Source organism: Sphaeroforma arctica, assembly GCF_001186125.1.
Source record: "Sphaeroforma arctica JP610 unplaced genomic scaffold supercont1.329, whole genome shotgun sequence".
In the NCBI taxonomy this organism is placed as follows: domain Eukaryota; class Ichthyosporea; order Ichthyophonida; genus Sphaeroforma; species Sphaeroforma arctica.
Genome location: NW_014040229.1, coordinates 28,127 through 44,140, shown reverse-complemented (window position 1 = coordinate 44,140; position 16,014 = coordinate 28,127). Strand labels below are relative to the sequence as shown.

The 16,014-nt window shown below is 42.8% G+C and overlaps 2 protein-coding genes across 2 annotated transcripts in view; one reads left to right on the top strand and one right to left on the bottom strand.

Annotated features, from left to right (window-relative positions):
* The first annotated feature begins 1,725 nt into the window (after positions 1-1,725).
* Positions 1,726-10,383, top strand: SARC_05252 (hypothetical protein). The gene is made up of 11 exons (XM_014300887.1): positions 1,726-2,060; positions 3,119-3,326; positions 3,752-3,884; positions 4,518-4,700; positions 5,444-5,592; positions 6,586-6,909; positions 7,697-7,935; positions 8,176-8,327; positions 8,525-8,662; positions 9,011-9,267; positions 9,621-10,383. Exons 1-11 carry the CDS (start codon positions 1,784-1,786, stop codon positions 9,754-9,756), a joined length of 2,196 nt encoding a protein of 731 aa, XP_014156362.1. The 5' UTR covers positions 1,726-1,783; the 3' UTR covers positions 9,757-10,383.
* Positions 10,384-11,926: 1,543 nt separating this feature from the next.
* SARC_05251 (hypothetical protein) overlaps positions 11,927-16,014 on the bottom strand; it is a 5,090-nt gene continuing 1,002 nt past the window's right edge. Inside the window, exons 2-8 of the mRNA XM_014300886.1 lie at positions 15,156-15,428; positions 14,369-14,640; positions 13,981-14,109; positions 13,504-13,656; positions 12,794-12,966; positions 12,294-12,382; positions 11,927-12,082 (exon numbers count right to left, since the gene is read on the bottom strand). Of these exons, the coding sequence (XP_014156361.1) occupies positions 11,963-12,082; positions 12,294-12,382; positions 12,794-12,966; positions 13,504-13,656; positions 13,981-14,109; positions 14,369-14,640; positions 15,156-15,428 (1,209 nt within the window). The 3' untranslated portion in view covers positions 11,927-11,962. The remainder of the gene's footprint in view (positions 12,083-12,293; positions 12,383-12,793; positions 12,967-13,503; positions 13,657-13,980; positions 14,110-14,368; positions 14,641-15,155; positions 15,429-16,014) is intronic.

The window sequence follows — 16,014 nt, the reverse complement described above, 5'->3', positions numbered from 1 at the left end:
TTGTGTGGGTGGGTGAGTATGTGTTGTGTGGGTGGGTGGGTGGGTGGGAATGTGTGTGTGTGTGTATGTGTGTATATGTGTATGTGTGCGTGTGTGTGTGTGTATATATATATATACATACTTGAAATTTTAAATCGTAGTCCTAATCCTTAGAACATAGCTGGTCTACAATAATTTTCTATAAGCCAACGATCGCTACTGTAGTTTATGTGAGAATCTGAAAAGGAGTACATCTTAGATGCGAGTTCTGAAGTACATTGCACAGTGCACGAATTGCACAACGAAAAGAATGCATATGCTGCTACTTTGTTTATCATGCCTACTACTGTCTCATATATGGATGATACTGAGCCTGCAGATAACCCGGTAAAATGATCAAAAACAGACGGTTCTCGATTTGAAGTTCAGGCTTGATACATGTAATAGTAATAGAGAGGTGTGCAACGCATACGATATGGCAGATACTCTCTCAGTAAACCTCATACGACAGAGAAGCAGACAGAAACTAAACCTTGTGTATTCACAGGATTAACTGGTTAACTCTAACACCTTAAATTCCTACTACACACTATAAGCAAGCAATACAAGATTCATAAACAGTACTTTTGACTCCACAAAAAAAGGCTTTATGGTAAAAAAAAATCATGCATTCAGGTTTGCAAGTGTGTAAGTATTCACTCACCTGATCGAGTATATGCTCTTTATCTTTAACGGAATTCTTAAGTCGCCGATACAGTCGGTGTGCGCCATAGGCTAATACACCTGAGGTGATTGACGTCACAGCGATGATTGTGATTGTCCGTCTACTTGGAGGCCACAACCTCGACCAACTTACAATGGGAGGCCTCATCTCTGTTGTTTATGTAGATGCTTCTACTTGTGTGAGCTTATTATTAGTGTATGCTTATACATCCGTGTATGGTATATGTATATACAAATGGACTTCGATCGTTTCAGTGACTTCTATGTTGACTATATCGTTAACCCTCAAACAACACACCTATATGTAGTGACTATCGTGTACAGAATTAGACGCATCCGATATGACTCCCTCCTTCTAGGCACCGAATAAACCCTTAGCCAACCGTCGGTTGTCCAATCAATACCGTCACACGAGAGTGTGCCTTCACATATTTATTTATTCAGAAGTTCCGAGGTGATTTACAACGGGGCATGCTTGGCTCAGAGAGTCAGCCACTCGTCAGAGAGACTGAGACTCGCGAGTCGCGAGTCTTGAGTCAGAGCTAAAAAAAAATGAAATATATCGTCACAAGAAAAGCTGTAGAAATTCAGCGTAAACGTGTATTTATTTTTCGGTTTGTACACATCATGCATAATAGACGGTCCAACGTTAAAATAAGTTCCTGGAAAGGTATAAGCGGTTTAACGTATTTATAACGTTTTGAGCTTAAATAGATCGGGAGTGTCAAAGATAAAGATAAACGCAAAAATACGCGCGAGAGAGAGAGAATGTGAGAACTCAGAACTCAGAACGGTCAAACTAAATAAAAGTTGTCGTCACCAACAGAAACCTCAGAACACGTCACAATCTAAAAGTTATAAAAACTTTCGTGCGAGATCACCGATAGAATAGCTAATAATCTTATTCTAGAAAAAATAGGTTGGTTGCTAAGTCTCCTCTCTCCGCAGAACTCCAGCACCAAAGTCGGTAAATATCACAGCTTTCAAATCGAATATTTATATTTATATATATTTATAGATACATGTGCAAGCATCAGCAGTGTAATATCGCACTACATACAGTCGAGTACGGCTCGTAAGAATGATGCAGAAGATGCCCAGATCCAGTGTAGGCTCGGCCAAAGGAACCGCACAGATGCACTTAACAAATACTTTGTTCACCATGGACAACCTTGTGTGTGTTGTATTGATGGCGTTTGCTATGGTCTATGTATCCAATCTATTTTTGACCTTAAATGACATCACGTATAGCACAAGAACGATCGCCTCGGAAGAGAAGGGATACAATCTGTACTCGGAGCAAGCATTCTACTACTCCTTTTATGACGACATTGTCAAAGCCCCGAGCTTTCATGAAGGTATACAAACCAATTTCATTCAGAGTTTAAAGACTCGTAGTTTTGTATACATAGTTTGCTATTCCTAAATCGCACTAATAGTTACAATTTGATGGCATCTCTCTATGCAATCACGAGTGTGTACATCAGGCTTGATGAACGAGTCTCTCCTACCCCATATCTGATGGACGTTGGTGTTGTTATGTTTTGATGTTATACTACCAAGCGTACTTTCTGTGCTTCTTAGTTTATGTGTATGTGTATATAGTTCACGTGTATGTATGTCTGTAGACTAGATGAAGGTATCGTAATACATGCGGCGACAAACCATATGTATTGTAAAAATACGCTTTTCTACGACAGACAGGCTCATACAGTATTGCTCTTGAATCCATTGTAATTAGCGAAATGTATATCCTCTCGCTAGAGCCCCAGGTTCTCATAAGTATGATTTTTTCCACTGCATTGAGAACAAAGATAAGATAATCCCACACTATAGATGCACTGTAACATGGTACTGCAAAATTGGTCACATACTCACACCAACGCGCGGCGGTCACCAATATGCTTGTACCGATATGTTGTGACTGTGGCATAGATTAGGATTTTATGTCTTTTCTGCGTGTTGATGAATATAGTTGTTTTCGAGTTTGTGCAAGTCCATAACTCGATTGCCGACTTAATTTGAAGACAAGTCGTTTAGAGAGGTACCTAGCACATTGTATATTAGACAGAAGCCGTTTGGTTGGACGCAACCGCCGCTCGCGAGTTGCGTAGTAAATCTTCAGAAAATGTGTTAAATATTGTATACGTGGAAAGTTGGGAAAAGCATCGTTTTTCGTTTATAGACAATATCTCATTTCCCAAAACTACGCGCATACATAAGTATACTTTCCCGATATAGTGGTACTGCGATGCTCAATTGAGTTTGATTGCGTTGTTTGTCATACTTTTTCGTGCAGCTACGACCGGCTTTAGAAGTTACACAGTGTTTCTGCAACTTGTAGCACCACCCGAAATCAGGTAGTGTCGGATGAGTCCTTACCATGTGTTACTCTTCTGTTGCCAACCTGCCAAAGGTGTCCAAGGCCTCACCGCCAATACCCGTTCAGAGTATCCCGATACGATCAATACACTGAATCGATTCAACATATATCCGGAAGTGATCATGGCTTTTGCGTATCGAGTAATGGGCTCATCGATCTACAGCGATCCGTTCGATTTTATGATGGTCTTCGTGTGTACGCTCGTCGGACTACAGACTGCCATGATTTACCTCACTGCCAGGTAAGGAGTGCGTATACACCCCTTCTCTGACATGCTTCCGCGATTTGTTTGTTGTGTATGTATGTATTCCAGTGTGCATGTGTGTTTATGATACAATTTGATATTCATTGGACTATGTTGAAAATTCAAGTAGACATGTCGGTGGATATGATGACACTCCCAAACTCATAACCTTATAACTTCGCGCCAGGAGCCCCTTCTCTTGTGTCCAAATGCAAAATCGCATGCGTTAAGAGAATTCACTCTCGGTAGTGGTTCATCTTCATTAAAGATATCAGAATGAATAATACTACGAACGAAAGAACATGTTTCGTACGTGGCATGGCATTGCAGCCTTTTCCGGTTACAGACTTATTCCATAAATATCGAACGCATCACAAGAGTCTCAATCCCGCCTCGAATTACTATCAAACTTGTGTCCTCAGAAATTTCGGCAAGTCCAACGTCTGCGGGATTGCGGCGGCGCTTTTGGTGACCTTGAATTTCTTCGAATTCTCTCGCGCACAGACACATCCAATGCTACGGGAGGGTTTTGCACTGCCCTTCTTGTGGATGCAGGTACGATATGAAGGCACACGTGGTGTGCGGCTTCTATATGCACATTTTGTACGCAGTATTATACATATGGTCGATCCGGTGACATAATTCTATGCGATGCTATAATTCTGTGCGAACTCTTCTAGGCCAACGATTTATTCGTGATGGAATGGAAGTGGTGATTGCACCCGCACACTAGGTTGAATAGCGAACCATTTCATTTTACGGTACCATTATCGCCCTATGAATATATGCCTGATTTCGAGCTACATGCTACATGCTACATCCAGATAGTGCAGTACTTCTGCAAACTCATATGCCAGGTCCATGTGCATGTTTGAAGGCAAGACGGTTGTAAGGTAACTGTTTGCCCTGTGGTTTTCTATTCATTCTTTTGTGATGTATATCAGCGTCACTCGTGGTTTACTACAGAACTGAAAGGCGTGTTACAAGGCGTACCGCCTGTCGAACTGTCACATCATTCAATTTCTGTTATGTCACCTTTTTTTCTCATCTGCATTCAATAGCTCTCTTTGAAGTACACCTTGGCCTGTTCAGATCCTGATACTGCTTCTCAGTTGAACGACGCCATCGAATGAGACGGCTTTACATTGCTGTATTTTATACACTCACTCCTTGTACCTAACTCAACAGGTGAGTTTTATGCACGGATGTGTGGCCGCCGAAGCTTCGATGCTGCGATTGATCGGATTAACCCTGTCATCAACTGCGTTCCTATTATTTTGGCAATTCAGTCAGTACCCTCTACTGCTTCAAAGCGTGGCTTTGTATCTGGTGTATTCTATCGGTCGGATGGGTGCTACTAGGGTGAACAAAGTATGTGAAGCACAACTTCTTTCTGTATATGCTATATATAAATGTATATTATACACAATCATAAACATATATATATATATATATATACATCACCGTCCTTGCTGATATAACAATAGAGTTCTTCCCTGCTCAAGCGCGTGGCCCTAACATGGAGGGTGTGTTCGAACAACGCATGGGTACTAAGCGGATGCCTGGTGCGATACAATCTATCGATTGATTGAATAGGTCAATACAATACAGGGTGTGTCTTTGCTACATTAATATAAGTGCCACATCTACTCCCGGCCGCAGCCAACTTGTTTCCGTTTGCCAAATTGTACGTGCGTATGAATTGTGTACAAATCAGACACAAATATGAATGTATACTTAATCTACATAGTCATTCGTTGGCCTGTATACATTAAAAGTATGGCTCATATTGCTATATACGTTGCCGGATAATAGCATGTTGCATAAAACATTTGTAGGCTTGGAGATCAATATTCTACTCCATCACTATGTGGTGTGTATTGCTGTTTTATTGGCACAATCTTTTGCAAGTTTTTCCTGTATTGTGTCCTCAGCGCTGCATGCCATAAGTTTTAGTGTGTACCTACTAAAGGGTAAAGTTTTATACGTGATAGCGTTGATAACGTGTCTCAATAGTGAAGTGTAGCTCATATAAGAACGCAATCAACGCCTCGCTTATGTCGAGGACTATTTGGAATCATTGTTTCTGACGCTCGCAACATTGCTAACAACAGATTTACGCTAGCCAGTTGATCGCAGTAGTGGTTGCGTCCACGCTAATGTTTGGGAATGAGATGTTATTAACGTCGCTGCAGTTGATATTCTGCCTTGCGGCTATGACTGTCATAGAGATCGAACGAGCACTCACATCTCGCTCCAATAGGTAAGTTGTCCGTAATTGGGGAGAGGTGGTTTGTATGCAAACATTGTTTGTTCTGTTACTGACACGGTATATAAGTTGTACTATTGCGTACTGTACTTAGAGAGGATATGATTTGCGAAGTGACAAGGTAAACCTATTGTGTTCGAGCGCGTCAATGAGCCGTATGTCTTGGAGATTGATTTGTATTACTTCACTTGACTTTGCAACTGGTGGCTGTGAGTACTTGACTCGTCTCATGCACCTCGAAAATCACAGCTCAAGTGTTCAAAGGTTAACTTGCGCCGACACATCGGCGCTCATAGCTCAGTTTGTTGGTGGTGATTTTGTGTCAGGCATCTACATTTCCATGGCACATTATACGAGTAGTTGAGATTTGTCAGCTCGGCTCTCATAGTTCATTAGTGTAATGAGTAGAATACGACTATCAGAAAACTGAGCGCTGACTCGGTCTATGTCAATTCTCTGGCGCCTGTATTTCCAATCATCAGGCTTCAACAACTAACATTTTACCAACGAGCGCTTATATGTCATTTGCGTTGTCTATTCCGTTGATGTAGCATCTAAGTAGAACGTGCAAGTAGCTGTCTTTTGTGGATTTGAAAAACCCTGATGCTACACGTAAGAATCAATGCTTGGTCTGCTTCGCCACTCAACAATACTTTAAGTTGAGATACACATTTGTTTAAAAACCTGCGCCAGAATCATGGCTTGTGCAGCGCTGCAGTATGCGTATAGCGCTGCAGTATTTCGTATGGATATTATCAGTTTTTGGCCGACGAGGTAATCTAAATATTTCATGCAAGTAGATCACCAAGTCGACACAGACACCAATGACACTCCCATCTCAATCGATTCGAGTACTTTGGTGCTACCCACCGATAAGATATGTTGTTATCCAGCCCTGATATATTGTACTCTTCTCGCAGCATAAGTATGGCAACTACGAGAAAACAACATTCACACGTCGAACAACCACTACAATCCCACATGCAGCTGCTTCAACACCAGTCTCCTATACGTTGCACTACGCGTTGCAGCCGTGGCAGGGCTGACACTCGCCTGCAAGGTAGGCTTCAACAACGTCATGGGCATTGAAGACGACGCACACGTGCTCCTTATTCTCAAGGCACATTTGGTCGGCTACGAGGACTTTACCACCCTGCAGTATCTATGTGGACACGCTTACAACCCCCTACCGGGTTGGGCCATCACCAATCTCATGAATTCGTTGCTGATCCCAGCTGCTGCAGCCGTGTATATCTGCCTGCTCGTCAAAACGGGGCTTGACTGGATGGGTGACTACGGCGTCGTGAGTAGGTAAGTCTGAGAGTGTCCTTAAGGTCTGCAATCTGAGTCATAAGCTCGTGTGCTTTGATTGTTACATGTATTTCGCGTAGAGCTGTATATCTCTCTGTTGGGGCAAGTTTTAGAGTGCCGTTTGCTTATTTTCGTGTGCCATTTGATAAGCTAAGTACAGATAGCATAGAAATCCAGTAGATTGTATGTGCTACTAAGCCTGATTTCCCACACTTCTAAAATGCTATTGATAAAAACTCAAACACCACGACAATTTCACCAACATCTCTGGTTCTGTATTTATGTTTGGTTGGGTGCGGAAAACTACATTGTTTACTGCAACTTTATGTCATCAAAAGGCCAGAAAGCTCACATAGCTAATACTTGAACATGTCCGTTGCTATACGCCTTCCACGCGGTGTGAATACAATCTTGAATTGTCATGTCTATCCCAGTGTTTTGCGTGCCGGAAGTAGAACCAGTATACCTTAGTGCCATCAAATGACACTCCGAGAACAGTTGGTTTATACATGTGGTGCCGCTTTACTCTTCATGAATATCTACTCCTCAAATTGGACAGAAATCAACTCGTCGTCACTTGTGCTCGATAGTCCGCAGCCTTTGGAATGTTTTGATGCACACACACACACACTTGCACACTATCATTGCAATTTATTATTGCTACTCAGCTTGCTAAATAATCGGTATTGTAAAATTTGAAAGGTACCTCGGAAAAACAAACGTTTTGCTTTCTGTTTTTGCGCCTTCACCAGCTCAGCTCACATACTTTGTATCACCACTTGCACAGAAACAATGTACGTGCTGGAGATGCATCAATGCCGTTTCTCTTTGCACAGAGCTCTGGTCTAATTCTGCTGGGGTTTCTGATGCTGCGCATGTTGCCCTTCTTCACCCCGACTCTTGCGATTATGGGTAGTTTGCTGTTCACAGATAAATACGAACTACTCCTGCCAGCCGCGTGGTTATTTCTCTCAGATGCCGAGACACCGTACGCAGACTATAAGAAAACGGATGGAGATACGCAAGGTGTGTTACTGGCTGAATTCTCTCGATTTCCCAAGCTAGTAGCTGTGAATGGAAGATTCGTTCCCGGCAAAATTTTCTTCGTGTATGCGGCAATTAAAAAACGCTCGCTCGAGAAAGAGCGACAGTGCAAATGGTTGATTGTATAAGAGGGTGGCCATAATGATGGATAAGTATGGAGGCCCTCGTACGTCTAGTACCAGACTCGGTTTGAGTACTGAGAAATCTATTCGTTTGCCTCAGAGCCAGCACCCCAACCTAATAGGAAATCAGGGAAGAAAAAGGGCTCCACACGTGCACAGCCACCCGCCGCGCTCAAAGTCAGGAAAGGCGGTTCATCCGCAAAAGCTTCTCAAACTCAAACGCTGTATTCCATCATCACCTGGATGATCAGAGTAAGTGTGTGCAACTACTTTTAATACGTGCGCTCCGATGTATGTGATGACTATTTCGTTTCAGATGTTTCTTTTCACACTAGGCATACCAGAACCTCAGCTTCACTCATACGTTGAATTGATTGGCTGTCCGACAATCTTTTTTTTTCTCATGATAGCATATCCATCTACAAAATTGCAATAACTTCCCCGTATAGGCTGCTATGTTTTTTGCGATTGTGACAGCCGGCTGGACTCGCTTTAGTACTTTAATTAACGCACAACGGAAGGATCAATATGGAATAGCAGAGCCGAAAATGCTAGTTATGGAATGGATCGAGACCAATCTACCAAAGGTATGGCAAACTATTCACCTGAAATACAAGGTTTTTGCGTAAGCACTTTAGATTGTGTACGTATATTTGCACACTTGTAATTGTGTACATACAATTATGTAATTGTGTACATATAATTATGTAATTGTGTACAAATAATTATGTAATTGTGTACAAATAATTATGTAATTGTGTACAAATAATTATGTAATTGTGTACAAATGTTTACATGTACGCACGTATATTGAAACAAAGATATCTATGATCTACTCACGTGCAATAACACATCATGCACAAGCAAAGTTGTACTTCCAAGTCTAAAAGAATTCGCCATATCTCTACATCCGCCTCCCCCTTCGTACCATGTAGGATGCCGTTATCACTGCCTCTATGGACCTGAGCTCGCATGTAAAGCTCGCCACTCGCAGGCCAATAACAATTCATCCGCACGCAGAGAAGCGCAACATGCGAGATAGATATAAACTACAGTACCAATCATACGCAAAGGTATCGGAGGCAGACGTGTATTCAGCCATGAAGGAGCTTAAGACCGAGTACGTCATCACCAGCGGCTGCATGGCTAAGTGCGCGGGTGGCTATGGCTATGACTACATCGCGTCCCAAAGGTAGGGAATCTACTGCGATGGACTATACAAGATCAGATTGAGATGGTATCTCGTACTGTGCAGTGTTTGGAGGGGAATTTTTGGGTGTAGTTTATGTGTATGCAGAGGATATATACATAAATCCTTTACGCACCTTTGTTCCATCCGTTTTGTATCGATTTCTATGGGTTGAGCAGTTCTCGCACCAAAATTTTGTGACAAGCTCTGTGGCACGTTGTTGACTTATTCTGGATTCCACTCTGTCCGTTTCCAAGCAAACACGTATGAGCACATTCAAATGAACATCGTGCTTTCGTAATTCTTAATGAGATATGTTTTAACACTTAGAACTGCACGTGACATTTCCCAAACAGCGGCGTGAAGAACACCGGCATGCCCACGACAGAGCGCTTCTGCCAAATGGCCGTAGGCAATAGTGCATCGCTCAAGAATTTCGAACTGCTGTACATCACACCCAACAAATCAATTGCGCTGTACAAAGTGTTATGAGAAACACGGCAGAGGGAGCTGGTGTGATACTAGGTGGCAGAAAGAGCACCCCCATGCACTCTAGATGTCCAAATCAGCGTTATGCTGGACTTCATGATGCAGCAGCGATGACAACTGACTGATAACGCACAGACCGGAGGGATCTGTGTGCAAATCGGATTTCTTCGTTTGACGCTGTGAATGCGTATAGCATACAACAGAGGCAAAACAAGTTAAATGCACTCACGAGCGTAATAGGTATTTGGCTGATTGGAAGCCAGGGCTACACTGCACCATTATGCTGAGTATTCCACAGCAATGTTGTTGTATTGCACAGTACCATCAAATTTTGAAACTGCTCGTGCTCCGGCGAGAAGCAGGACCATACTTCGCCTGCTCGGATGAGTATCATGACTCGGTTATGTGAGTCATTGATGATCAGCTATAAAAGACACGCTGCTCTACTCTGCTCCGTTCTGGTACCGCCCTAGATTTACTACATGTAGCATATGTTGGCAGCAATCTTTTGATTAGGCTGATTTTGAAAAGTAGAATCTGGAACCTTGACAGTGGTCGCCAGCTATGCCTTAAAGATGCATCTTAGTTTCAATTAAATCGCCGATGAAGTACGGATCAATCAATACTCGATATGTACAAGCAATCATATTGTCAGTAAGCGTTACCGATATACTGGCACTTGCGATCGTCAACTTCAATTTTTTTCTCTTTTTGCCGTGCTCTAATCTTTGAGTTGGCGGTACAATAGATCTTATGCGAACGTCGCATGTATGTTGCAACTAAACCGCTTTGCTTTGCACCTTAGGAGCATCGCTCACGAAGGGAGAAAGTATTGTTTCAGGCTGATGTATTGCGAGCTATTGGAAAAATGGGGTTCATTTAGTTCACCTTTAGCTTCCGAATCCATCACACTTGTCAATAAATCTTGAATACGGGTTAAAAATGGTGCATATCAAACTACACGCGTAGAAGCAGGAAGCGTAGAAGGAAAATTGTATTCGCGAATGTCGCATATATACCTGACAAAAACGATTATGATTCTGAATAGACTACCTTCTGACATTATAAGTACGTATTTTTTAAAAGCGATCACGACAGCAAAACCTAAAAATGTACAGATCCTACAACAGACAACGACAGCTACTGGCAGTACCGACATAGAGATAAGCTAGGAAACGGGACGCCTACTTTCCCAGAATATCCCTGAGAGCGTGGGGCATCCATGAAAATACATATAACTATGTCCCTTGGCAAGCCAACGGGCATAGTAACAAAAGCCTTCTAAGTGAAATGTATCCATGAGCTGAGATGCCATGCAGGTTAATTCATAGTGCAATTATTATCGCTTTCTCGGATGCACCTTGTATGCCTTCAGTAGACTTGATATATGCCCTCCGGAATATTCTAGCTGAAATATACTACGCTAAATGAATACCACGCTTAGAATGTTCTCAAAACGAGCTTTGGTTTTCCTTTTGACTTGGACGCGTTCAACGTTCGTATGCGTCTGTAAATCTGTTCGCAATCTATGTCACGATGAGGCCAAAGGGGTTATATTTGATTAATTGTCAACAAGCGATGTAAAGGTGCGCTTTATAGTGAAGAAGCTCTGAACGTATTAGTAAGCAACACCAAGCGCATCGAATTGCGACTATGAACGATTTTATACAACAGGTCCGAATAACAATTTCGACCGGATTGGCACGGACTCGTGAACACAATCAAATCAGTGAGCAATCCGCGAGACCGCGTCCTCGACTGATTTTTAGACCGTGTTGGGTGTCAAATTTACGAACAAAAACAATTCGTTGGGTAGAGTTAAGTGATTCGTCTCCGATGTGCATGCGTTTCGCATGTGCTTTACTTCGCACTGCTTGTTTGTTCCAGCCTTATATAGGGTGCACCAAAATGGTGGCTTCCGATACTCTGTTCACACAAGCAAGTGTTTTCCTGTGTACTTAATTCGATGTTCCCTAATGCACGTAACATGTTTGGCATGCTTCAACATATAACATGTACTTAAATTCAATATCTATAATGAATATCCACGTACATACAGGTCTATACACACATTTACAGAGCCGGAAGGGCAATATCAGCGATGCATAATCGCTTAGTGGGTGTAGGTTGGGTATGGAAATATCAAGTCCAGTCATTTAGCTGTAGCACGCGTCGGCTGAATTGTTTGTATTTATATCACATTTTTAAGCTAACTTTGCGCGTGCTTCTTCTTATTCGACTGGGTCGCATTCATATCTGCTTCTTTCCGCTTCCTCGATTTTTCTTTGTTGTTACGCTCGCGCTCTCCGAAGTCCCGATCATCCAGTTCCTAATAGGTACGTTCAAAGTAACAAAGCACGGGCTCAGCGCAGATAAGCTAAAGGTAAGCAGTACTGATCACAGGTGAGGTATTTTCCAATACTAACAATATGAATACGGGACACGAAGTCAACACCGGCCGTTACGTCTATTTACGATGCATATTCTAATATTGATTTGTTATGCTACATTTGAATGGCCTAATGGGCACTGACACTTACCAGAATTGCGGCGCGCCTGGCTTTGGTAACATTATTTAGTCGTTTTAATACTTCATCTTCCTCGGTCTCCACCAGTTCCATTTTCCTCTCTGCGCGTGGCGTGATTAGAAATCAAAATTATAAATTGATCAACTTCAAATTGGGAGCAGGACCCATCAAATACTAGACTGCACACGTGATGTATATCGGGATAGACAGTATACCATAATAGAATATGTAAGTAAGTTTTACAGCTACAATTAGAGTAGAACAACTATTGCCTTCAAAGTACGCAAAGTCTTGTGTTCTCCTATACGCATTCGAACACGCACCACATATAATAAACAATTTATTTTCGGCATCTTGAAGCGCCCAATAACATAAAAAAGGTGACATGTTCAGACAAATAGTCTACTAATCACCTGCATATCCGTTGAAAGCATACATCCACAAATATGTACGTGTACTAGTAATACGAACACACAACAGAACACCGCATCCACATAAGAAATCAAACTTACGGGTACGATCTTCGATCCGCTGTATCCTCTCGATATCGTGCTGTGTGATAATGGTGATGGACAAACCGCCGCGGCCGGCACGCGCGGTTCTACCCACTCGGTGGATGTAGTCGTCGGGATTTGCTGGCACATCGTAGTTGTATACAATCTCGACCTCGGGTATATCCAGTCCTCTGTTATGAATAGGTCAAGCGCTGAGTATCGGTGTATCGCTCTCATAGAATCGACATGCGAGATTGTCTATGGATGTAGAGATATAGTGGATACACGTTTGACGCATTGCATAGTGTATCGCAACACTTGTAGTGTCCGCCTGTCACGTCAACATGTGAAGGGCGGATCTCGATGAACAAAATCAGAGATAGTAACGAACTTCCCGTCGAGACTCCGCCGTCCCTCGACCTAGCCCAGATACTACAAAAAAAATGCAGTACATTGCAGATGTGCTTCTTCGCTTGTGAACAAGGAATAGAATTTCACGCCAAATACCACCACACCATAAAGTCATACAATCATGGCATAGCATGTTGAGAGAGAAAGTACCTTCCGGCCCTAGTACGTGCGTGACCATCTAGCTCGCTTTAATGAACGTAATAGCCTTCACAACTGTTTAGCAAAACTTCAAACATCGCAAAGAATCTACCTAAAAATACCCGTCCAGCAAAAGTACTCCCACTCTCACCCAGACGACCAACTTGATATGCACATACCTTGAAGCAACGTCCGTGGCGACCAAAATCTTGACAAGAGAGCCACGGAACTTGCCCAGTGATGCCAAACGACGGCCCTGAGACATCTTGGAGTGCAAACTTACACACGAGTAGCCCAGTTCACGCAGCATCACAGCCAAGGTTTCACAGCCCCTGGAGTATGCAGATACAACAGACAGTAGGTGTGTGAGCACGCCGGTATGCTGCTATACGCTGATTGAAGTGGAAGTCATGAATCTCGCTGCCAGAAGTTCCTGCAATATCAGAATAACCTGTGGATGATGTATTGCACTGCCGCAAAGTGGCTCTCGCATACTGCCCAAAGCAAAACAAGAGGTATGTCTCTAGTTGCGACCTATTCCCTAATTTGTGCAAGTTTGGGGCGCGTTTGTAACCATCAGTGACATCTGCATAAAGCACATTCTGTCACCCACAATGAGTGCTTATATCCTCGTACGCAAACGATGAAACACTTACAGACACGTAGCCGCGAAGATGATGGCAGTTGTGTCTTCGTATTTCTCGAGGAATTCAAAAAGGTAGCAATCTTTCACCTGACTGGGCACAAAAACGTACTTCTGCTCCAGCGTCGATATTGTTCTCTCACTGTATGGATTGGACAAGATAGATAGATTCAGAGATACTAGCAAACCTCTAGCACTTAGGCCAAAGCGCAGAGTACCTATCCCACCAATTGAACCATCGACGAACTGGTATTAAGCGCACAAAAGCCTCACGCGCAAGCGTAAAACCATCAATAAGAACAGAAGGTAGCTTTTCTGGCCGTTCATGATATTAAAAGCAGAAGTCAAGATTCGTCCACGAGGAAGTATACTGAATCACACATAAGGTAAGTATGGCGTACCTTGATTGTGCCTCGAATCGCAAAGGATTGAAACAGCCGACAAATTCTAGATGATCTTTTCCCATATTCTCATGCATGGTCGCACTGAACAGCAGAGTCTGTCGCTTTGTGGGGGGTGGCGTGTACCGTAGTATGATGTCTAAGTGTGCCCTGAACGTCTCGGAGAGCAGCCTATCAGCCTCATCAAGTACCAGGAATTTAATTTTCTTGATGGAGATGTCACTATTGCTCAGCAAATGATCCGCGAGACGGCCCGGTGTGGCAATGACAACCTGTAGTAAGTGGAGAACGGCGTAGATCGTTCAGACCAAACGGAAACTATAGTGGTCAGCGTGTGAGGTGCGTAGTATATGACAAAAGCATAAAGAGTATAAAGTAGAAATGAGCTGAAAATATGATATATTAATTGCTTGCGCCATATATCGGCACTAGAACAAATATAATAGACAAAGATATGTATCAATTTTGAACGAGAATTAGCTGTTTTGAAACATGAAGTATGCAGGTGGCTTGGTAGAAAAGCACAGATTGGATACCTCTCTGTCCACCAGATTTGTGGATGACAACCTGTCCATCAGATTGGTTGATGATTCCAGGATATAAGTCAACTATTAGTCGCTAAGAGATTTCTGACAATAAAAATCAACTGGTAACAAATACGCAGAAGCCACGATCAGTCAAATATCTACACCTCGATCAGAGTAGCAGATTATGTACTAGTGCGAGCATCTCACTGACACCAACTAGGGACACCTGTAACCAACTCACACCCAACGCAACAACATACATGTGGTCTCCTTGCCAGCTCCAAGGCTTGCCTCATCATATCCAGCCCACCCACAACCACCACAGCTCTGACGTTCGACGCATGTCCGAGCGCTGTGAACTGTTCACTAATTTGAAAAGCTAGCTCGCGCGTAGGTGTGAGGACGACCGAATGCACTCCGTAAGGGTCTTTTGACAGGTGTTGCAGTATGGGCAATGCAAAGGCTGCAGTCTTACCACTACCGGTTTTGGCCAAACCAATGACGTTTTTGCCTTTTAACGTGGGAGGAATGCACTGTGCATAGCAAGGAAGGCGAATGGGATGATTGTTTTAGAATTCCTACTACGTACTAGGACTACGAGCGATTGATTGCGCTCAGATAGCCGAAGTTATGGGCAGAAAGCAACCACGATTCCCACAAGATGCTTATGTTGTGTATAAGAGTACTATTTTGCTCAAACTGAGACAATACAGCACTGATTCACAAGTGAATGCCATAAATAGAATCTGAGAATCGTGTCGCGCCCTGGTTCGTACAATAATTTTCGAGCGTGTGTTACGAATGTGTAATAGTTAAATCACACGTACATGTATATTCATATATGCTTAACAATATGCACACATGCATACAAATACAAATATAGTGATACCACACACTCTATATATATATATGTGTGTGTGTGTGTGTGTGTGTGTGTGTGTGTGTGTGTGTGTGTGTGTGTGTGTGTGTGTGTGTGTGTGTGTGTGTGTGTGTGTGTGTGTGTGTGTGTGTGTGTGTGTGTGTGTGTGTGTGTGTGTGTGTGTGTGTGTGTGTGTGTGTGTGTGTGTGTGTGTAGTGTGTGTGTGTGTGTGTAGTGTAGTGTGTGTGTAGTGTGTGTGT

Excerpts from the sequence above, each read along its gene's own strand:
- SARC_05252 (XM_014300887.1), top strand. The coding sequence starts at position 1,784 with ATGATGCAGAAGATGCCCAGATCCAGTGTAGGCTCGGCCAAAGGAACC. Across the intron at positions 2,061-3,118 it reads AGCCCCGAGCTTTCATGAAG|GTGTCCAAGGCCTCACCGCC; the intron begins GTATACAAACCA and ends AACCTGCCAAAG. Across the intron at positions 7,936-8,175 it reads AACGGATGGAGATACGCAAG|AGCCAGCACCCCAACCTAAT; the intron begins GTGTGTTACTGG and ends CGTTTGCCTCAG.